The sequence below is a fragment of the Rhamphochromis sp. 'chilingali' genome (genome assembly GCF_963969265.1).
Source record: "Rhamphochromis sp. 'chilingali' genome assembly, chromosome: 16".
In the NCBI taxonomy this organism is placed as follows: Eukaryota; Metazoa; Chordata; class Actinopteri; order Cichliformes; family Cichlidae; genus Rhamphochromis; species Rhamphochromis sp. 'chilingali'.
The window spans coordinates 19010325-19034089 of NC_137943.1; the positions used below are offsets into that span (position 1 = coordinate 19010325).

The window sequence follows — 23765 nt, forward strand, 5'->3', positions numbered from 1 at the left end:
CTAAAGCAAAGCATTTCAGATTTGATTGTAGGACCACTCCTCTCACTACAGTTTTTAGCTTATTTTATTTTCATTTAGAATTGTGTTCTAAAATGTAATTGAATTCAGTGTAATTTCCATATTTTCTTCCAGTAACAATAACTTTATATATATATATATATATATATATATATATATATATATATACATACATACATACATACATACAGGGAGTGCAGAATTATTAGGCAAGTTTTATTTTTGAGGAATAATGTTATTATTGAACAACAACCATGTTCTCAATGAAGCCAAAAAACTCATTAATATCAAAGCTAAATGTTTTTGGAAGTAGCTTTTAGTTTGTTTTTAGTTTCAGCTATTTTAGGGGGATATCTGTGTGTGCAGGTGACTATTACTGTGCATAATTATTAGGCAACTTAACAAAAAACAAATATATACCCATTTCAATTATTTATTTTTACCAGTGAAACCAATATAACATCTCCACATTCACAAATATACATTTCTGACATTCAAAAACAAATCAGCGACCAATATAGCCACCTTTCTTTGCAAGGACACTCAAAAGCCTGCCATCCATGGATTCTGTCAGTGTTTTGATCTGTTCACCATCAACATTGCGTGCAGCAGCAACCACAGCCTCCCAGACACTGTTCAGAGAGGTGTACTGTTTTCCCTCCTTGTAAATCTCACATTTGATGATGGACCACAGGTTCTCAATGGGGTTCAGATCAGGTGAACAAGGTGGCCATGTCATTAGTTTTTCTTCTTTTATACCCTGTATTGCCAGCCACGCTGTGGAGTACTTGGACGCGTGTGATGGAGCATTGTCCTGCATGAAAATCATGTTTTTCTTGAAGGATGCAGACTTCTTCCTGTACCACTGCTTGAAGTAGGTGTCTTCCAGAAACTGGCAGTAGGACTGGGAGTTGAGCTTGACTCCATCCTCAACCCGAAAAGGCCCCACAAGCTCATCTTTGATGATACCAGCCCAAACCAGTACTCCACCTCCACCTTGCTGGCGTCTGAGTCGGACTGGAGCTCTCTGCCCTTTACCAATCCAGCCACGGGCCCATCCATCTGGCCCATCAAGACTCACTCTCATTTCATCAGTCCATAAAACCTTAGAAAAATCAGTCTTGAGATATTTCTTGGCCCAGTCTTGACGTTTCAGCTTGTGTGTCTTGTTCAGTGGTGATCGTCTTTCAGCCTTTCTTACCTTGGCCATGTCTCTGAGTATTGCACACCTTGTGCTTTTGGGCACTTCAGTAATGTTGCAGCTCTGAAATATGGCCAAACTGGTGGCAAGTGGCATCTTGGCAGCTGCACGCTTGACTTTTCTCAGTTCATGGGCAGTTATTTTGCGCCTTGGTTTTTCCACACGCTTCTTGCGACCCTGTTGACTATTTTGAATGAAACGCTTGATTGTTCGATGATCACGCTTCAGAAGCTTTGCAATTTTGAGACTGCTGCATCCCTCTGCAAGATATCTCACTATTTTTGACTTTTCTGAGCCTGTCAGGTCCTTCTTTTGACCCATTTTGTCAAAGGAAAGGACGTTGCCTAATAATTATGCACACCTGATATAGGGTGTTGATGTCATTAGACCACACCCCTTCTCATTACAGAGATGCACATCACCTAATATGCTTAATTGGTAGTAGGCTTTCGAGCCTATACAGCTTGGAGTAAGACAACATGCATGAAGACGATGAAGTGGACAAAATACTCATTTGCCTAATAATTCTGCACTCCCTATATATATATATATATATATATATATATATATATATAGATATAGGTCAAGGATAAAATAGAACAATGAATGATTTCCAAACATCCATCCATTCTCTTTTTTGGCTGGAGCCTGTCTAGGGATATTTTTCCTTATCATTATTTTTCAAAGTTAAAGGTGTTGCATCCTCAGCTTATGAAACATAATGTATTACCAATGATTGTAATGCCAATGCAGTACCTGCCTTTGCCTGTAAAGAGCATTCATATCCTGTTTTCTCACATGTCAGCTTCCTAATTCGAGCCCTTTACCTATCAACCTACACATCTGAGGTACTCCTTCAGTGTCTCCGTGGTTACAGACACCACCTTTCTAATCTACCGCTCACATCAGCATTGCTAATATGCATGCATATACTGTTGAGGGACTGATTTATTTAAAGGGTGGGCTAGATAGAAAATGACACAGTTTAATTTTCTCACTGTTTTTATTTATTTATTTTTCCTAAATAGTGTATGAACTGTTATTCAGATGTTTTGTGTTTATCAAAGAAATCCAGTGTTATAATGCAGGCCTGTGAAAACCCCACCAATCAAACATTCCCCTGTGACTACAAATGTTACAAAAGTGGGAAGGAAGAGCTCTGTTTTAACAGGAAGAGACTTCCATGAGGGGCAGCTATCTACTTCTGCTGGTGAGGGGGTAAAAGGAAAGAGAAGAGAAAGAAGACAACCACAGAGATACTGAAGTATTGACAACTAGAAACCATTTATTTATGTTTATGAAGCCATGAAGTAACAGCTGTTACGCGAGTGTGTTTCTGTGTGAAAGCTTAGCATGGATCAATAGCCATCAGGTCCATGAGATTGAAGTCCAGCAAGCTCCCACTGTGAAATCCTCTTAAAGCTTCTGATAGTTCAAGTAATCTGTGAGAGGCAACAAGTGTGTGTTTGCGTCTAGTCCACGTGCCCTGTCGCCTCCAATAATGGCGGTCTTCCAGAGGGTCACGTGCCTCGCCGACTTTGAGCTCTTGAAGTGTTCGCCATGCAGCGCATAAGATCAGTGACAAGAAAGAAAATAAAGACACACACACACACACACACACACACACACACACACACACACACTATAAACACAGAAGCATCGGAGCCAGCTAACCAAGTAGACACTTCATGTGTCAGATCTGTCGCATTAATTTGAACCTTTTCTCATTTTATCTAACATTCATTTCAGTGTGTACATGTGGCCTGGGAACACTGGTGGCGAATTAGCTGGCTATTTTATAAAAAGACCTTTATTTGGCAGCAAAAATGAAAGTAAGAACACCTGAAATACTGGTAAGAATCCTCCACACCACACGACTAAAACACCCCTGTTTGTTCAGATAATGTAGTCTTTCCAATAGCGTTTTTTTTTTTCATGGTACTTTCAGATCATTGGGAACATGTTTTAAAACCTTGTGTCAGTTTGCATTACCATATTGTACCAGTTAACAGTGAAATGATGAAAGTTATTTCCCACAACTTTAATTAAAAATAAATCTTGATGACAGATTAGCAGCATTCATTATACACGAGACCTTGAAGCAGACCAAAAGCAGATTTCATTGTCTGTTTTCCACGAGTCTTTATAAAAACTATAGATCAGTAGTAAAATGACAAGTAGTCAAAGTATTTGTGTGTCACACTAAGTGAAATATCCAAATGTACAGACTTAAAGATAAAATAAACTCCTTATCAAATAATCTTGGGCAGATAGTAGCAAGCAGACAATAAAGGGATCATCACATTGATTTAGATGTGTGCTGTATGTCACCACAAAGCCTATTTTAAATCTGTGAAGAGAGAGAAAAGTGAGCGAGATCTATGCATAAATAAGCGATAGAGTCAGAGATGCCTGTGATGCTGGTCAACAGACACCTATACAGTGAATATTGAGTGGGTCTGATCTAGGAAACAGGCCAAAACAGAGCTGGCTGATTGGAGGCCTAACGGATGAGACTCAACAACACTTCGAAAGGCTTGATGTTGAATAGGAACTGGATATTGAATTTCAAAGACACAACATTCAGCAGGCAGAGAGGGCAGAGCTTCCTCTTATGTGCGCCCTGTGTTGCTGTTCTCATAGGAGCCATACACTTGTCTGTGCAAGGCGGGGCCAGTGATCAATAACTAGGAGAAAGTGGCCGCTAGCCTTGATCCTAATTAGTGCAGGGTTAGAGCAGATTAGCTTGCACCTGAGCCCTATCTCAGCCTTTTTCAAACAACAACTCCCTCCCAATCAGGCTACCTAGAAGCACCAGTGTTATTCAGGGATGTGCTTGAGTTGTTGGGAAAAACAACTCTGTCTGCATATGAATAGTATCAATCTTTTCCACTCATTTTGCTTTATTGTTTGTTTGGGTTTGGGAATATCAAATTTAGGCCAAAAGTGGGTGGGTCTATCACAGAAGGATGTGGGGAGGGTGAGAAGCAACAATCTACCACATGATAATAGTTGCCATCATGGCAACAGAGGGATTATCTGCAAACTGTTGTTATTTCAGCCAAACTCAGGGAATGTATAGGAAGAGGAAACAGTAAGGAGATTAATATATGGCTAAATAAAGTGGAAGACCTAAAAAAAATATCTACAACTGATGGACAGTATCTGAAAGTCATCCAGAAAAAGGCCGGATGCAGGACCTGAGAGATGTATCTGGTTGATCTGTGCACTGAAGCCTCATCAGAAATGGTCTCCGTGGAAGGGTGACTGTCAAGAAGGCATTTCTAAGGAAGGGGAACGGTGAGATGAGGTATGCCAGATTAGAGAAAAACTGGACTGAAAAATCAGCGGCAACAGCTTTTGTGGAGTGATGTGTCCAAATGTGAAATTTCAACATTATCAAAGCAGACAGTGAAACAAAAGAAAGCCAACATCCAAAGAACACCTCTGAATGTCATTCAAGGCAGCAGTCGGGATTCAAACAGGGAACCCTTCTTGCTGTGAGGCGAGACGCTATTGTAAAGCCATAAAATAAAACAAAATAAATATGCAGAGGGAATGTCATTGGTGTCAGTGTGATACAATTTGTCAACACAATCAACCTGAAGAGGCTTTGGTGCAGATGTTTACTGAGACTGAATGTCTGTATGAGTGTGAGTTTGTTTGTACTGTCAAGAAACTCACACATAAACTAAAAAAAACAAAACTAAACTAACTTAAATATTTTCAATTAAAAAAAAATCCAAAGTAAAATAAACAAATCCACTTAGGAAACTCACTGAAACTAAACTGAAATGAATAAATGAATTCAAAAATAATATTACAATACTACAGCCCTACTAACTAATATAGAAGGGGTTTTTTTTCCCCTGTAGAGAAAGGTCATCGATTCCAGTCTTACACTTAGCTTCGAAACTCAGCTTCTAAGCTGAGTTGTTGGGATACAGAAACAGAAACATTAACTGTATATTTTACATTCATATCATGAAACATCATTTATATACAAATTTTAGAAAAGCAAAACTATGTGTGAAGTTTGCACATTCTCACTTTGTCTGAGTAGGTTTTCTCAGACTCCCTGCAGCAGACTAAAGACATCAATGTTATTTTGTGACTTTAAAATTTGTATTAGGTGTGAATGTGAGCGTGAATGCTTATCCAGTTATCTATTTGTGATATATGGTCAAGAAAATGGTTGGATGCAGGAGTCCCAAAACTGATCCAGCCTGCGATATAATATATGCAATTCATACCTAGACATAGAATACGATGGTTTGGGGGTACTGTATATATACTGTATATACTGCAAGGATAAACAGCAATTACAAGGTTTTTGTACTCAATAGTCCCCAATCTGTTGCCTAAAATGAATAGCTGGTTTATTTTATCACACACATTTTACAGGTCTGTCAAAAAGCCTGTATCAAACCAAGTCTAGTTTGTAAGCCAGAAAAACTATGACAAACTGTTTAACTGTAAGAAAATAACTGGTCAGTTTTTATGTTGGTAATTAGTTTGTGCTGGGGCGGCCATGTTTTTACAATTCATCCTACATAGCTTTAACTTTATAAACAATAGATCCTTTAATATGTAGTTACTTTTTTAAGACTTGCCCACTTATTATTGCAATGCCTTTTATATAACCAATATGTAAACAGAAGTTCTTTGGAAAAAAATGAACACTGAAATGGCAGAATGAGTCATGTCATGCCTAACACTGACAAGCTCGATGTAACTGTAAAGGTACAGTATGTCCCTGTGCAATTTTCACAGCTCCTCTACCAGCCTGACCTGGTTTGGTCTGACACTTCCTCTTGTCATATGCATGTATACAGAATGAAAAATCACACCAGCACAAATACAGTACAAGACACACACTCTCAGGCGCCTTACACCTCTGATGCAAGCACATGTAAACACTAGTCCAGCTGCCAATCAAACATCAAATCAAACATCTTTTTTTTTGATGTGCAGAGACTGCAACAAAACAAGTTATGGATTCTATCATGCATATAGTTCCTCTCATTAAAAGCAATATGTGGCTTTAAACTGTTAGGTCAGGTATGTATGACTGCAAGTGCAAATAGCGCTTTCTGATGATGTGTCTGTTTATAGAAGTGGCAGGATACATTCTGAAGCGTGCAGGGTTATATTCTCTGCTCAGATTTAGTCAAAAGCTGCAGCTTCTGGCAGCTTCATAGATGGTCACAAATGGGTTTCTCAAGGCAAAAGAAATTAGATATTCTTTATTGGCCAAGTCAGTCATCTGATTACAACCAACAGAGCACGATTTTCAGTTAATGCAGAGAATACTGAATGAGGACAAGCCCGCAAACAAGGAGCAACTGAAGGCAGCTGCAGAGCATTTTATACAAGGGAGCAGCATAATTCTTCTATTTTATTTTTTTCCAAAGCACTCTGCTGGTACAGAGGCAGAATTATCAAAACTGTATCATTCTATAGATCCAACTGTATACATGCCATCTACTGTCTTAGTCTGCCTTCTCGCTCAGAGACAGAGACAGAGAAACATCTCCTGCCTTTCCACCAAAGATGGCAAGTCTGTTAACCTTAAGGCTTTTGGAGCAGTCAAGAACTTTTCCACACTTTCCTCTTGCCCACTGCATTCATGAATGAGCTGCAGGAGTTGGCAGAGTAGCTGTCCTCTCTCTGGCAGCCTCGCTCACATCAGCTCCAGAAATGACTGTATCAGACAGTTGAGATTTCTCTTAAGTGCCTCTCCATGTACTTTTCTCCTGATGACAAATGGGACCTGGCCTTACCTCTCCTTAAAGGGGGCTACCAATAATAGAAAAGGAAATGAGGAAATCTAATCATGGCAATGGTGATGATGACATATATTATAAGATACAGTTGATATGCTTAATTGATTTTAGATGCTAATTGATGAACAACAGCAGCACAGTGGGAGGGAGGGAGGATATTATGGATGTGGGGGTTTTTTATTCTTTAACCAATGTGGGCCAGCTGCAGTGTTTGTGGTTTTATATTTGGGTTTGCGGTGCTGCAATGCTGTGTGAGCTAAAAAATTTATAATCAGCGCTGAAACTACAGCGTGCATGAAATGAACCAACCCCAAGAGCCTCCCCTGAGACACCAAAGATAGATTACGTACCTGTGTGAGTTCGCATGTGCTCGCCGCTACATTCGCACACACACGCACGCTCTCCTGGGATAACTCTTTTTATGACTGTCATCATATTAACATAACACTGTCTAATGCACATAACCTTCCAAAGCTAATTTGAATGACTCCTAACCCTCTGTCTCTCTCATTTCCATTGAATGACTTAACAATGTTAGCCCAGTCGGTAAATGAAGATAAAACACTTGAGAAGCATTTCCAGTAGCATGCACCGGGCCAGTGTCTCCAAACCGGGGAAAACACAACATAGCAGCGAGAAGAGACTTTTGTTACACAGCAGCTTTTAACAGTTTTGTAGCCTTTGTGGTGGTTCTTTTGGTGACGTGTTTGTTAGTTTCTGTAAGTAGGTGTCTAAAGCATCTCTGTAAACAGTCACCAGTGTTTGCAGGTTAACTTCGCTTTATGGGGTTAAACACTGCATGATGCAATTAGTCATAGCCTGAACAAGAGAAAGTTAGGGAAAAATAAAAACTACACAAGGAAAAATATACTTTAGCAATCGGCTAACAAAAAAGTAACACAAAGACACACTAATTCTAATAATAGTCTTAAAACATGCAATTTATCAAGATCCCTGTAAGAAATCAGCTTGGACAACAGAGGCCACCTTGTGTCGCCTTGCTTTCCACTTCAAACTGTTTCCATTTTCAGCAGCATTATGATTGAGCTTGATATCGTTTCCTCAGCTCAGCTCAGTCGTAACAACTCTGGGTTCACTGATGGCCTAGGGGTACTTAAATCTGCATTTCCTCTCACTCATGCATGCTAAGAGCCGAATCTGAGAGGCCTTTTTTTTCCCACCGTATCCCTCTCAGTGCAGAATTATACATCACTATGTAAGCAACATCTGAGATAGAAAGCTACACGCTGGCATCTACTGTTCACTTTCTGCACATGCAGGACTCTACAAGAGTAGCTTCCTTGTATTTTGCTAGGAAAATGGATACAAATGGTATTTTTCTGTGTTCCTAGTTTCATCATTTTTGACAATATCTTCAACACCACTGACTGAAATGCAGCCCCAAACCTGTTTTTGCAACAGTAGCAAAGTGCCAAAAGATTCTTTTTTTCCTTTCCTTTGCCAAGTGGTTCGTTATGCCCGGTACTGTAACCTACCAAGGCTTTACATTGCTGAAGTGGAGTAGAAACAGGTATACAACAACCAGCCCATTTACCATTCACCAAAGACATTTATGACTTTTTTAAAATCAACACAATAAGCTCTCACCAAATATCAATTTAGTGTTTTATTGTATTGAGTTTTTTAATAAAGGTATTGGCAGTCTTACTGAAATACATCATGACACATTGTGCGTATCGTTTTGGACAAAGAAGATGTTTTTGTTCTTTAGACACGTCCCACCAAGAGATGAAACACATCATTTTGTAATACAGACACTGAGAAGTATATAAAAAAAAATATCAAATGCATGATGGATAATCCATGTAACATAACAAGACCCATGTCATAATAAACACAATTACCCAGCATAGAGAGTAAATGACAGGCATAACCTGAATTTTTCACTTCCTCTCTGTTCTTGGTCAACAGCAAACTCTGTACACTGGAATAAATCTCTGTAACATTGAAAGATTTGTACTTGAAACTTAAAGCAAGCATTTGGTCAAGGTTGTGTAAACAGTCTGAAAAGGCACTAGATTATATTATGATTTGTACATCTCTTCATGCGGTAGAAAGAGAAAAGTGGAATACTCTACCAGAAGTAATATGTTGATCTACAGCTTCATTTTAGAGAACAACAGTGCTAACATTTAATGATCTTCTCATTAACATCCATTATGAAAGAATACCCTTTGATGTCTGACTTTTGTTTTGATTTTTACATGCATGTTCTCCCTTTCCTTTTTAAGCTGCATAGTTCACACGATATCATGTAACATAAAAAAAATCATGATCTGATTCCAGTTAGTGAGCTACATTTTCAAGTATTAAGAAATTCATCTCAAAAATTGTCAAGAAGCTTAATGATTTACAAAATACCTTAAAGCACATTAACAGCTACAATGATTTAAAGAGATTTGGAGTATTTCTAAGAAATGTCTGGGCTGCACTGGCTTGTAGGTTTTATTTTGTTTTTTTGAATCTAACTGATGTTGAAAAAGTCAGCCTGGTGTTTTTTTTAAAAAACCTCTGACTCATGTTGTGCCAAAGCTTGAGGCAGTGTAGTTCCACATGGACCCTGGAAATGGTACCTGTGCCACACACACACACACACACACACACACACACACACACACACACACACACACACACACACACACAGAGAAACACATTGAAGGTGAGAATTGTACGTCTGAAGGGCATGTAGGTGGTCTAACTTCATCTTATTTAATGAGGACTGTGTTATTTGACTGACTTACATGAAATATTCTGATTTCGGTGTTGTATGTATATTAAACTCCGCCACTGGAACACCTCTGGATGCAATACGAGGGCCAAACATGGCTGCTGGGTAAACAATAGAAGATGCTCCCACCTATAGGAAAACAACAATCAACAATGACCTCCAGTGGCAACTTATATGGGAAAAACACAGGTCGAGTAATTTCTTAGCAAATATTGTGTTACATGACAATACTACACAGGAAGAATACAGTATATATCACACGTGCATATTGAAATTAAAATGACTCACCACGAGACAAAGATCACAGGTTTCAATTTCTTTTTCCACCTTGGTAAGAATGTGAGAGTCCAGCGTCTCCCCAAAAAACACCACATTGGGCCTCAGAAGACCATTACACTCTCTTTCTTCACACCTACAAAGAGCAGTATAAAACCTCATTTCCTCCAGTATAAAGTCCTCATGTTAATGGTCTCATACTTTTTCAAATTCTATCCACACTGACAAAGATGTGGCCAGAAAAGCCAAATGCTTGATAATTAAAGATGATAAAATCTAAGAATAAGCCGTTTTCTCAGGAGATGTCAATGTGCAACTTTTCAGCCATATTTTCAGTGACACCTATAAGCAAAACTGGATTTGAAGTATTTATAGCGCACTGCTGCCCCCCAGTGGAAGAACTGACCTGACTAACAGGAACATTGGAGTTGAGTTTAAACTCATTCAGCAGGAAAAACCTGCAGGCCTGCAGCAGCTCAAAGAGACAACAGGGTCACCGGAGGTGGGTGGAGATGATGGGTAACCTAAACCTTCACAATAATGCAGATGGCATGCTTCCCTTAAGTGTGCATTTTCGTAGCTATTGTGTTTTCTTATTAAAAAGATTCCATGTTTTTGATATTTGTTTCCTTTCTAACAAGCACATGCTTTTCGAAAGGGGAGAAAGATTTCCCGGTGAGGCACACAGAATTACACAAAAAAATATGTAAACGTCACACAGTGCATAAACAGCCAAGCTGACAATTGCTTAGTGTTTGCATAATCATATGCAATTAGAATAAGTTTGCTTATTAGACTGGTGCAGAATACAGAATTTGAGGAAACTAATTTTGCGTCTGACCGACTACAGTATATGCAAAACAAAAAGCTTAGCAAATCTGTCTGTCAGTGTTATTAATATGGCATGAAAGTAATCCCACCTTGGCAGCTTATCCACAGGAATCTGGGCATCAGGAACATCTGGGCCAGGGTCACTGCACATTAATACAGCAAAGACTGTGGGTTAAAGAGTGATCCACCCATGCTGGAGGTTTATGTTGATCAATGTAAGAGTTGGTATTTCAAAGGTTCTGTTACTCACCCTTTGTTTTTTAAGGGAGCACATATGGGGCTTCTCTTGTTCACTGACACATGACCGCAACTCATACAGCGCGTCTCCATCAGACTGCCTGCAGTTACACACAGAAAACACAGCTGTTGCACATTAGAGTGCTGGGATCACAGAAAACATCTCGTGGGAACAGACAGAAGAAAGATTTTAGCAGGTGAGTCAAACGTTTTAGCACTCTGGCCACTCTCAAAACAGTATGAAAATAGAGAAGCCAGTCAAAATGTTCCTCTAAAAGGCCAACTTAACACTTGAGCAGGACACTTCTTGGACTTTTCTCCACTGACATTAAATTACTGACTAAATCTGTGGGCTTGAGAGACCAACCACTATGAATCAGATTTTTCCATATCCCAGCGAAACCACAACAGCGCTGTCAAAGTTTCCACTAATATCTACACAAGTTGTTTTAGGATGACTGTACATTGTTAACACAAACTGGAAAAGTTGTTCAATTTCAGAACTTAAAACTGAGTGTGAAACTGAAGATACCTATAGAGTGAAATTCTTTTAATATTAGCACACAAAACTAGACATGGAGGTAGTGAGTCACAAAAACAGCAAGGCCATTCTGACAGTGCAGTTCTCTGCCAAGGCATGCTGTCATGCTCCAGCTTGCAACCAAGTTTCATATAATTCCTCCTGGTAGTTTTTACATAATCCTGCACGTAATGAAATTAAACAGCTGCTATTTGCATTTTGTATCTGTTGTCACTTGCTCTGCTCCTCACCGTGAACGTTGAGCACATGTTTGGACCCAGCCTGACGGTGCAGGTCATCTATGCACTGAGTGATGATGACCACAGAGCGTCCCTGCTTCTTCAGCCGAGCCTCGCATTCTGCTAAAGCCAAATGGACAGCGCTGGGCTTCTTGTTCATCACAAGCTCCCTTCTGTAATGGTAGAACTCCCAGACTCGAGACGGGTCGCGAGAGAAGGCCTCTGGCGTTGCAAGGTCCTGAGGACAGATCCACATGGTTGTGTTTTAAGCACAGACTTTAAAGGTCAGAAGGCTGCCATCAAAATGCACAATCCAAAGGCATATTTAACTGAAAGGGAAAACACAAATACAACCTAAAAAATAAAATAAAAATGAAATAAGAAAAGAAAAGAAAAAATAAAATGCATCCATGTAAAAGTGTGTGCTGCTTCTTTATGAGTTACCTGAGACAGCCACTTCCTCCACTTCTCATTCTTTCCACGAAAGGTTGGTACTCCGCTCTCTGCGCTTACACCAGCTCCTGTTATGATGGCTATGTGCTTGGCTTTGGAAAACACCTCACGGAATTCAGACATGTCTAGGAAAATATAATAAAAACTACTTTTACATCAGAGCAGAAAGCACAATTGCAAGCGTTGAAACCCTTCAGACATAATGATGATACCCAGATGAGTTAAGAAAAAAACATAATCATTTTAATTTCGATAGAATCAAGCAGCCTGTCTTCTTTTCAGTTACCGTGATGCACTTCCTACTTCTTAATTAAGCGCATCAGGATTTAGTTGTTTGCTTTTCATGAACTGACTTCTTACTCGGGTTCTATATGTCACAGAATGATGTAACTCAAACATTGTACTATGTAGTACTATGCACAAGTGTTCATTTTACCTGAGCTGTGTTTCACTGCATCAGCCAGCGGTCCTTTGGTCACATGAGAGGAGCACATTCGAAGCCCAAGAGCAACGACAGCTCGATTTCGGAGAAGCATTGTCACTGGAAGACCAGATAAAGATAGAAAAAGGCTGAAAATCCAATGTGTAACCTCACGCATGCTCACACAAGATGTTTGAAGGGACAGTGTAAGAGTCACCGTTTAAGCACAGTATAAAAGAGGTTTTGATCTAAATCATAGCACATCAGTGAGTGGAAGTGTATGTGTAGCTGGTGGTTAAGTGGTGTAATCCACGTAAACATGGATTACAGGTCAGCAACAAAACAGTATGATGCAGCTTTGGGAGTCCTGGGTGGTGTGACAGGGTGAGACATCCTCTGTGATGTGTCACAACACATGATAAATACATCATACTGCCATCAGGAGGAAGGTCTTTTAGACCTTGTAGCATAACTGATGAACAAATCCAGTTGATATGAGAGTCGCTCACTTTGCTGCAGCACTTATTGTTTTGCTTTACTTGTATTTATCTGACAGTCGCCACAAGACACAAATGGCGCTTCCGAAAGGACAATAAATGCAAAATTCAGTGCCTGTTTTGCTTTATATGCCAGTGAAATATAAATACAAAAAAGGCACGTAAATGAATACAGCTGCAACGTAACTCAGATAGCCTGCCTTTTTAGGCCCCGATAAGACACGCGAATGTCGCGTATTAAACCCAAAGAAGGTTGCCAGTTCTTCCTACTTTGAGGCCAACGGAAAATAACAGAAAATGACAAAAGTGAGTGCCCATTAACCTGAATAAACTACCTATTACGTTTAACGAGATGTCAAGCCTAAGGTTAAAAAAACATGTCAAAAGGTGCTTAAGCTAATCTAGGCGTTAAAGGCTATAAAGATTCTGCACAATCCGAGTACACGTTACAACTACTTACTGCTGCGGCTCTTTGTCGCGCGTTTCTTCCAAAAATAACCCAAAGAAGCGTTTCAGCCGATGAATTAATGAAAAGAAGACATTGTTAACTGCAGCTAACAAGTTGCAAACTCATTAACAAACTCCAAACATCGGCTGCGTCGACATGTACCCGTTTTAAAGTCGGGGGGAGGAGTAGCCACAGGGATCAAATCGTGCTCGCTGTCAAATAAGCAGGAAGTAGCCAGTCCATCCGAACATGTATCTGTTGATACTACAAATATGAGCGTGTTTTAAATAAACTTGCTACAATACATTTATTGTGCTCACCTCGCTGCGATATAAACCTTCTATCAGAGCAGAGTGCCACAACGAGTTTTCTTGTTTACCTGTACGCTTGATTATCGTGAGCAGCCGTAAACGTATCAAACTGTCGTAAATAGTACTCGCGAGCGTGACCGCCACCTGCTGGCGCGTTGGCGAAATTGCAGTTCATTCAAGATGATTCATTCATTCTCAGGTTTAACGATTCAGTGGTTTCAACTTTTTATGCTTAAAAAAATAAAAGCTCTGACAAACTGATAGAGATTTTATCAAATAAGATTATTTCAGATATATTATAAGTAATTATTTTGGTTCGAAAAAAATATTTATTTCCATACAGCACAAATGTATTTAACCGTAATATAATTGTATACATCGTAACCTATAAAGTCCTAATCTCTTCTAATTTGAGATTATATGTTTCAGTTTTTACATGTGAAAAAATCTGAATTGATCAATGATAATGAAATGATCATATCATGGCTTTATATATCCCTTCGCACTGTGTAGTGTATGCATGTCATAACCCACCAACGCCTCTCTCTCTCTCTCTCTCTCTCTCTCTCTCTCTCTCTCTCTCTCTCTCTCTTTTGCTCTCTCTCTCTCTCTCCCCCTCTCTCGCTCTCTCGCTCCTTCCCGTCATCAATAGCTACCTCCCAGCGTGTGAGAGTGGCCGTGGTTCTGCATCTGCCCCCAGTCGGCCAGAGCAGTCTCCACTGGACACTGGGTGAAAATTGATGGCGACCACTCCAGCCAACAGCACAGACCGCAGACCGATAAGGAGACTCCGCTCCAAGAGTGAAACACCATATCTTATAGAAGCACGACTCTCCTCCAGCATGCGGACAGGTAAGAGCACATCCATCCAGCCGTCATGCTCTCAGATCTTCTTGTTGGATGTTTTTTCTGTCCCCCTTTCCAGATGTCGTTCAATGATGTGGGTGGAGTGAGGAGATTACGGTCTAAAATACGCTCCTGTTTTTATGCGAATGAGCTTCCACAGAATGTGTGGATTTGTAGGACAGTTTTTTGGGGTGTGGGATTTAATCCTCAAAATCTGTTAATGGGTAGCTTTAGATATTTTTGAAAGGGAGGGAGAAATGTGAGTGAAATGTTATGCAACTTTGTAGACTAACGCTGAGGCATGGTGTCCGCTGCAAAACTCCAGAATACAGAAAATATACAGATTTTTACATTTTTATTTATTTATTTATTTCATAGCTTTAAATAGCAGTCTCGTGTGGATTTTGATTTCGTCAGCGTTTGGTAATTGCTACCACTGTAATTCAACGCAGTTACATAATAATGAAAAAAAAAATCTTCAACGTGACCCTGTAGTAGCCCCAGCTTTGGCTGTGGTGCACAAAAAATCAGGTGGGATGTCCGAAGTCCTGCATGTATTTCTCTCTCTCGGATTCTAATCACTGCATTATAAACAGCTGTCATTGATCCGAGATGATGCTGGTGGCGAACAGTCTCCCGTCTCCATCACCCTGTGCAAAGTGTGTTGCATCCCCTGTTACCATGGTGATTTGGCATTTTATGCTGACTGAGTCAACCGGATTCAGATCTTCTGCACTACAGTGTGATTATGATACACTACAAAGCTGCATCCAACAGTCTGTTTCGGCGACAGATCTCATCACAGTCACGCCAGTTAGCAGCCTACTATGAAGGATGTTTGATAGCTTGTTTTGTATCACAGCCAAAAATGTGGTTTTCTCTTATTGGTCTCATTAATTGAATCACATGCCCTGCTGTTTTTCTTTTCTCATAAAGCTTTTATATAATAAGCTGGCGAAGTTCCTCTTGTCCTGCTGTATCAGCTTGCTGGCATCACACCCATCATCCACTCAGCAAAATGTATAGGGTGCTGAAGCTGCCATGTCTGTAGTGTGTAAGGTTTGGATGTTGGCCAGATGTCCATGTATTGTAGCTTTCAAAAGATCCTTTCTTTATTTGAAACTACCACACAATGGCACATATTTTCACCTGAATATCACAAATATCTTTATAAAGGATGGCTTTAGATGAAATTACTGTGCTAATGAGAAGAAGTTTGAACAGTGATAAAGCAGTGTCGCGTCATTATGAAATCATGTGTTAGTAATTCATCAATGAATCATTTGGTTGCAAAGTGTCCTAAAAATGAGTGAAAATACCCAATGTGGCACCTTTAATTCCTCCCCCATCACCCCGAGCAACACTTCCAAATCTCAAAGAGTAAGACATTCATAAAATACAGGAAATTTGCTTGGAAGAAAATCATCTACACATATTATTCACATATTATTATCATTATCATCATTGTTTCCCAAATGTAAGATAAATAAAGTGTTTCTCATCTCATCATCATCATAGTCCTTTACAAGAAAAATAAGCAGTAAAATGCTCCCATAAAGAAAATCTTTCCTGCCTCATACCACAACCCCTGAAGTCCTTTGTTAGATTGTATTATATTTAGATTTTGATTTGTTCAGATCTTTACTTTTTCTTTTTTCAGTTAAATTAAGCTTTTTCTTTTCCCACCTTTCTAATACTTGCTTCAAGGCTGGTTTACATGTTTTGGCTGCTGCAACAAAGTAATTTCCCAGCTTTTTGGGATAAACAAAGTACATATCCTATTTGAAAAGCCAAACCTTGAAATCAGTTAATGGTCGCTTGTTAAGAGTATTTTATGCAGTTTTATGCTTGAAGAGCGGAGCATGTGCAGTCTCACATCAGGACAGCTTGGATTCCAGTGCAGCTTGTCATTGCACGGCAGCTGTATTGACAGCTCCCAGGTGTGCAGTGCGAGCCCAGGCAGCACCGGATGCTCACTTGTGTTTTTCTTGACATATGAAAAAGAGGGGAAAAAAGAAACAGTTCGAGTCTATTTTGCTTTCACCAGTGAGTGTTTGGCCTGTGGAGACGAGCCTGTTGTCAGTGACATGACACTGTCAGTTGTCTCTGTGCTTCATTTTTATTTTCCTACTCTACCATCGAGCTCACACAAAGCATAAAGATGGTACGGGGGCGAATTGTACAACAGTGCTGTTGACTCACTTCCACCTGTAGAAGTGGAGCAGGATTTAGCTTGCTTATTGCCAAGGAAACCAAAAGTCTTGTGCTTGTGCACCCAGGTGCTTAATAAAGATAAATGACCAGGGCTGCCAAGTATGTGAAGCAAGTACTAAGCAATTATCTCTCTGTAGTTCACAGCAAGACATTGAATAGTTACCTGTCATGCATTTAAACTCTTATAATGGTTTAAACACACCCCAGTTCTCTGCACAGAAAGAAAATATGGTAAATGAAAAACAAATGTTTTGGCTTTTGTTGTTGTTGTTTTTGTTTCCTTTAATAAATGAAAGAGAGCATAATGAGATTATAATCAATACACCACTAATCCTGTACGGGATTATTATGTTTTGTGTTCATTCATGTCTGCAAAGTTTATCTGGGAAGGTTTATCTGTGCGATCATTAGAAGATGAACTGAAGGTTCATATCTTGTCTTGCTTTATCCCCTAAGACTAAAAGTAGGTTTAGCTAGCCCATGCATGGATCAGGCGTCCCCAGTCTTTGCTGTAACTTTGACTTTTACAGAGATAAGGCTGAGGCTTACAAATAAGAGGTACTCTAAGGGTTTGTAATGGAATTAGGGTTCACGTATGAAACATGGCTTTATTGCACTGACCTGTTTAGAGCCAGCACTTATCTAATTTGCCCTGCAGTTAAATGGCTCTGCACACAGACATAATAACATAAAGGCATCAGTTACCGCGTTGCTGTCAACGATAAAACACGAAAGGGGGTGTAGGTGTTGACAGACGGCTGACCTATGTGTCAAGACTGATTCCAGTCTGTACCGCTTGTCATGATGCTTTATATTATTAGGACACACACACACATACACACACACACACACACAGACATGCGTGGTGTCTGGGATAGCAGCTGTGAGCTGACAGAGAATCATCACTGTTTAGCTAAGCATCCTGTCTATGGGTTTTTAACAAAAAACAAAAAACTAAACAGAGATTTGTGCTCGTGCATTCGTTTCACTGTAAACTTTCGTGAAGACAAAGTGTGCATACATGTCAGTTCTTTGTTAGCGCTTTGCCAGCTGACACAGCATTGTTTAACTGGAAGAGCTTGCCTTGTTGGTTTTTTATTCGCTTATCATTCAGCTGCTCGACTACAGCACCATCTGTTTTCTGTCTGCTTCACACAAGAAAGTCTCCCAGTTAAAAGGAGCTGGCGCTTCTGATTTTCTACTAAAATATCTCTGATAACTGATCAGACTTCTTTGGATTTTCTCACATCTTTTCCATCACAATTAACCTATCATTCTGTCTCAGTCCCTCATTTCTCCTTTTGTTGAAAATAATTGATTCCCATATTTCTATTGTCAGATACAATCTGTTTTAATACCAGAATACATTGATAAAATCACAATTTGATATTATGGAGTAGATAGATTTTTCACTTTTCTTACTTTGTCACACTGTTGAGATGTGTTGAAATGTTATCCACACAGAGCTTGCCTCTAGCTAATCATTTCATAAACACTTAGTACAAAAATCCTGCTTATGGCAGTTTGGATTCCCACTATTATCTTTAGATATTTTTGTGGGTGTACATTGTTTGTTCTGTTTTTCTAGACTTAACACACAGTCCAGCTTCCTCACCTAGTTTTCAAAGATTTTCATACCCCACAATAGTCTCAGCACACCCACTATACAAATATTAATTATGGCAAACAGCTGGATGTTGTGTGGGGATGCCTGGAGGCTGGAGCTCCCGCTCTTATACCTGGCCTGCATGTAAATAAACTCAGACTTGGCTGCACTGCAGATGTTGGGATACTTTCCTCGGCTTTTGTGCAAATTTTATTTAATATTTATTTGCAGTCTTGCCTGTGCACAATGTGCATGCCGAGGCTTTTCATCCTAGACATTCTTGCAAATTCAGATGTACAGCCAAACGTGGAAAGACGCAAAGAGAAGCAGCGTTAACATTTCACTTGGACACGTTCTGTCTGTCTCACAATTTGATGTTTGAGCCTGGCTTCTGTGCTGCAACCACATTAAGCTAAAAAAAGCCAAATTCAACTCATTCACCACCCACCGCTCTCTACTTCTCTCTTTCCGTGTTGCAGTGCCTGCTGTCCTAAAGAGTACAATCAATACACAGATGCATGGTGGGACGGGGCAAATTTTTGCTGCAGAGCTCTGCTCGCCAGCTGGGTTTACATGACAGCTTTTACAGTATGTCTGTACTGGACTGGAGAAATGTAACTGTAGTTTTCCTTGCAAGATGCCAGCAGTTATTTTGTCTTACCTTTTGCTATTTCAGCATTTAAATATACATATTTGTTTCCACAGAAGAAGATCTAAGCCAGTTTAATGTAAAAGGTGACTGCAAGGACAACTTCCACCAGAATTAGCAATCATCAATTCAAGCTGTCAGCCCTTTTTTTTTAAAAGGAAAAGTGAATTTCTGATGACCTAGTGGGGCTGAAATAAGTGCAGAGGCTGTAGAATTTGAAATGCTTCAGCTGTCTGTAGAGACGTTAGAGGGAATTAGCGAATGTGTTTAACAAAGTAGTGATAATAAGCAGCAAGAAATCTATATCAGTTCTCAATCTCTGTCTTTTGTGATTTATCGCATAGCCCCCATTGCAATTTCTGAAACACGAGCATACAGAGCGTGGCTGACATTTTAGACCATCTTATGAGAGACTGAAAAAACAACAGGCACCCATCTTCTCTATTTGGTTGCAAATGTGCCTTCTTGTGCTGAAGCATCTCGGGTCTGAATAATACATGAGTGGGTAAATGAGAGCAGAAAATAGCAAAGCTATATCCAGAACTCTTACTGGATGTTCCTGCTCCGTGAACCATCAGAGAACCATCAGTGTCACCTGGCCTGAACACCTGCCAACCTCTCAAGGAAAAAAAAAAAATTAAAAAAAATTAAAAGACAGGCAGGTGTCTTCTACGACAGCCTGCAGGAAGCTGCAGCTCTCTCTCTCTCTCTCAACAATCTTTCTCTCTCTTCACTTTCTTTTCATCTCTCGCCCTCTCCGTGTCACACTTTTAAGTGTGGAAAAGGCTTCTGGCTGTGATATGCTTTCCACATGCCAGCTGAGAAATAACGCATTTTTCAAAAAGCCTCGCAAGCCGAAGAACGCAGCACGATGATGTACTTATGGGCTTTATTTATAGTAAGTGTGTATGCACATTGGATAGAGATGGGTAAGGATTCCGCTGCAATAAAAAAGGCAGCATGGCCAAGGACCAATTATTACTAGACTCGAGAACCCTGTCTGAATCACTATTACTCTCTAATGCTGCTTTGAAAGAATGTAAGGCCACATGCATCGAATGACTTTGCGTATGAAGGAATAAAATGCAAAACACAAGCGTAGACTGCGCACAGGATCCAGGAGATGGATGGGTGGATGATATCCCTGTTATCTGCAGTGACAGTAAAATGTATGTTCTCAGCAGATGGTGTCAGCCAGTTGAGAGACGTACAGTGTAATCTGTTAAGTGGAGAAGGCGAATGTATGAAGACAGAAATTTGATACAGGTGTCACAAATGCAATTCCCAGAGTGCACCAGCCCTTTAGGATCTTTCTGCTGAGTAAGTGTCTTCACAGAGTAAGAATCCCCTCAACACTGCCGCAAACCTGGGACTCAGTTCAATCAAAGCTGCATTGCACCACTCGCCCTCCTTTAAGATTGCATCCTTTTTCTAATGGTAAACCTAAGCTATATTGTGACAAATATTTTTAAACTAGGTGAATATTTATTCCAACAAAAATATTGATGGAATAATTTTTTGGATTATTAGTTGTTATGTAGTCCAAAAAAAAGGCATTTTTTAAATTTTTGTTAAAATAATATTCAGCAGTTACTTTATGTTATAGTGCAGAGCTTATTTTGGAATGAAACTATTCAAATGAAATAAAAAGGTGTTGTGTTTTCCTTAAGAAAACAATATTGTAAATCATGCCTGCATTTTCCAGGCAGTATGCAATCTGCCATTATATTGTTTTCTAAGTCAAATATATTCTTTTAAAACATCAACTGTCAACATCTGTATATGTTATATATGTGTATATGGATATACAGCCCAGCTTCAACTTCCCAAATGTAAGAAGGATCTCTTATAGCTAAATAATGCTCCTTTTTTGATTAGCCCTTTAAAGCCTGATCCATGAAATAAGAAAATATTTTTTAAAAGTATTTTTTTTGAAAATGGATTGTTTAGTGAACCTTCTGACTAATTACAAAAATTAATATTAATTTGCATATATGAGTTTCAGTTTGTTCAGTTGGAATCCTATTTGCTATATCAGGCAGTTGATTTCAGTTTTTCAGGCGGGGGAGGATCACGCTGCTGATGTAGAAGACAAAAACTCACAAAATGTCATGCATCAAATATGATACACTTGGCTTTAAAGGGTTAGGTTCATTGGCAATTTCTAGCGTTAACATCAAGATGGGTACTGTACCACCTCATTCTCTCCCGGCAGAGCAAATTCAAGTGACACCATGAATAAATGCCTCAAAGCAGAACATAGACTGCATCATTTTTATTCTTTGTTTATTAACAACAAATAGCTACAGTGTAATCACATACTAATTCTCAACATGTGAGCTTTAAAACATTCAAGTACAAGAACATTACACTTTTACAGAAGCGTTTATATTAATTTAATATAGACTGCTTTTATCAGTGCTTAAAAAAATATGAAACACAGTGGTGGGTTTTTCATCCATACTGTAGTTGTTCTTCTAGCTCCTCCCTTTATGGGTTGCCACATTATAACATCTGCCACCATCTCACCTTGTCCCTAGTTTCCTATTCTTCCGCACTAACCCTCTCCTTCACTAAATCCATGAATCTCCTATGTGGTCTTCCTCTTTCCCTCCTGCCTGGTAACTCTCAACAACTCACCTTCAACAACCTTTGTCCAGTATATCCACTACTAGTATATCCTCCCTCTGCACAAACCATCTCAGCCTTGCCTCTCTAAACTTTTCTCCAAAGTAACATCTTCAGCTCGACCACCTGCAATTTGGTTAGCACCACCATCTCCAAACCATCATGCCAGCTCTCTGTACCATTTTGCAAAATCCTCCCTTTCACTGTTGCTGTTATCCCTCTGTTGGGACATTCAGAGTCACTATGATTAATTAAAGATATTGTCCTGTCACTCAGCCATTCATAATGCAGGCACCACTGTAGTGCGTTACACCTTAAACTTTGAAAATATGTGGCAGCGGTCATTCAGTAGGTCATCAGCAATCAGGAAAATTCTTGATGTGAAGTTTTTTTTATATTACTGAGCTACCGGTGCCTGAAACTAAATGATATTCGTCTTAACTTTATCAGAGCCAGAAGAGGCCAGAGGGGACCAAAGCTCTTTAGCTGAGCGCCCCCTCTGTAGTGCGCTGCTCTCTGAGAGAATGACAGATGAAAGACTTAGTCAGAGAAAACTCAGAGCGTCTGCAGACACAGACAGCAAGAACATCCAAGAGGAGTGGCACAGTCTGCCTGCCACTAATTACTGCAGAGCTCATTGGGGATTGCTTTGATTTTGTGGAATTTCTTCTGTTTCAGTTTCCACTAACCTGCTCTCAAATACTGTGATGTTTTTTACAAATATAATCAAACTGTATTACAAAAGACTCTGTGCTGGTAGTGAAATATGAGGTACTCTGTCCTTTTCCTTTCTGCTAGCTTTATTAAATGGTAAATGGCCTGTATTTATATAGCGCTTTACTAGTCCCTAAGGACACCAAAGCGCTTTACATATCCAGTCATTCACACACACATTCACACACTGGTGATGGCAAGCTACATTGTAGCCACAGCCACCCTGGGGCGCACTGACAGAGGCGAGGCTGCCGGACACTGGTGCCACCGGGCCCTCTGACCACCACCAGTAGGCAACGGGTGAAGCGTCTTGCCCAAGGACACAACGACTGAGACTGTCCAAGCCTGGCCTCGAACCGGCAACCTTCCGATTACAAGGCGAACTCCCAACTCTTGAGCCACGATCACCACAAATAGGATTAACATCTAATGTGCTCTTACAACAAGAGATTTTAAACAAAAAGTTGCTATTTATCAAATAGCAACACAATTATTTACTTGACAGACAAATAAAAAAAACAGTAAAAAGGAAAACCTGAAACCCTGGGACAGAAGAGGCTGATGGTTTAGACAACCAATGTAAGGAAAGTTTTACAAAGTCGTGTGTTTGTCCTGTAAAACCATAAAAGACAGATACAAATGTTCAGCAGCACAATGTTCTGTCCAAAAATCGTTTCAAATTTGAAAGATGCAGTCATTAAAGCCTGTTGCCTGTCTTCATTTCATAAGAGAGGATGTGTGAAAATGTATATCATTATAATGGAGATGAATATGATATGTCAGTGTATTACAGTCTGCCTCTGGAAGATGAAATTAGGGCAGTCCTTGGAGCACCACTGCTCCCTGCTGGTGCAACTTTCACTTTTTGCAATTTAAATGTTCATACACTCAAAAGTGTTGCAAAGCTCTATTAATGAAAGCTCACTGTGTTAGTTACTGATTAAAAATATGTATATTAACTGAATATGTCATTTACATAAAAGAGATACATTGCTCGCAAGAGCTTTATGAACATTTCATCAACTGTCTGTGAAGATTCTCAGTCATCCAGGTCATCGTAGTCAAAGGAGCTTGCAAAGAAAAGCGTCTGGACTTCTTTAAGTTACTTGAAGACGTTTCAC

The 23765-nt window shown here is 39.7% G+C and overlaps 2 protein-coding genes across 6 annotated transcripts in view; one reads left to right on the forward strand and one right to left on the reverse strand.

Moving 5' to 3' along the window:
* Positions 1-8597: 8597 nt before the first annotated feature.
* On the reverse strand, positions 8598-14119 carry LOC308413133 (NAD-dependent protein deacylase sirtuin-5, mitochondrial-like). Of its 5 annotated transcripts, XM_080907948.1 has the most exons (10): positions 13839-14084; positions 13689-13713; positions 12747-12851; positions 12302-12435; positions 11870-12095; positions 11112-11199; positions 10951-11004; positions 10043-10166; positions 9768-9883; positions 8598-9599 (listed from the first exon to the last, which is right to left on the reverse strand). In XM_080907948.1, coding segments are annotated over exons 2-10 (921 nt in total). In that variant the 5' UTR covers positions 13690-13713; positions 13839-14084; the 3' UTR covers positions 8598-9526. The 5 variants fall into 5 exon arrangements, with proteins under 5 accessions (XP_080764074.1, XP_080764075.1, XP_080764077.1 ...); XM_080907949.1 differs by lacking the exon at positions 13689-13713 and having other exon boundaries at positions 13997-14119; XM_080907951.1 differs by lacking the exon at positions 13689-13713 and having other exon boundaries at positions 14056-14097.
* A 550-nt stretch (positions 14120-14669) lies between these two features.
* Positions 14670-23765, forward strand: part of LOC308383319 (phosphatase and actin regulator 1-like) — a 49549-nt gene continuing 40453 nt past the window's right edge. The window contains exon 1 of the mRNA XM_080861198.1: positions 14670-14839. Coding sequence (XP_080717324.1) covers positions 14728-14839 — 112 coding nt within the window. The 5' untranslated portion in view covers positions 14670-14727. The remainder of the gene's footprint in view (positions 14840-23765) is intronic.

Coding starts and splice junctions, on each gene's coding strand:
- LOC308413133 (XM_080907948.1), bottom strand. Junction 12,436..12,746: donor TGCAGTGAAACACAGCTCAG/GTAAAATGAACA, acceptor ATATTTTCCTAG/ACATGTCTGAATTCCGTGAG. Junction 12,096..12,301: donor GGAGGAAGTGGCTGTCTCAG/GTAACTCATAAA, acceptor ATCTGTCCTCAG/GACCTTGCAACGCCAGAGGC.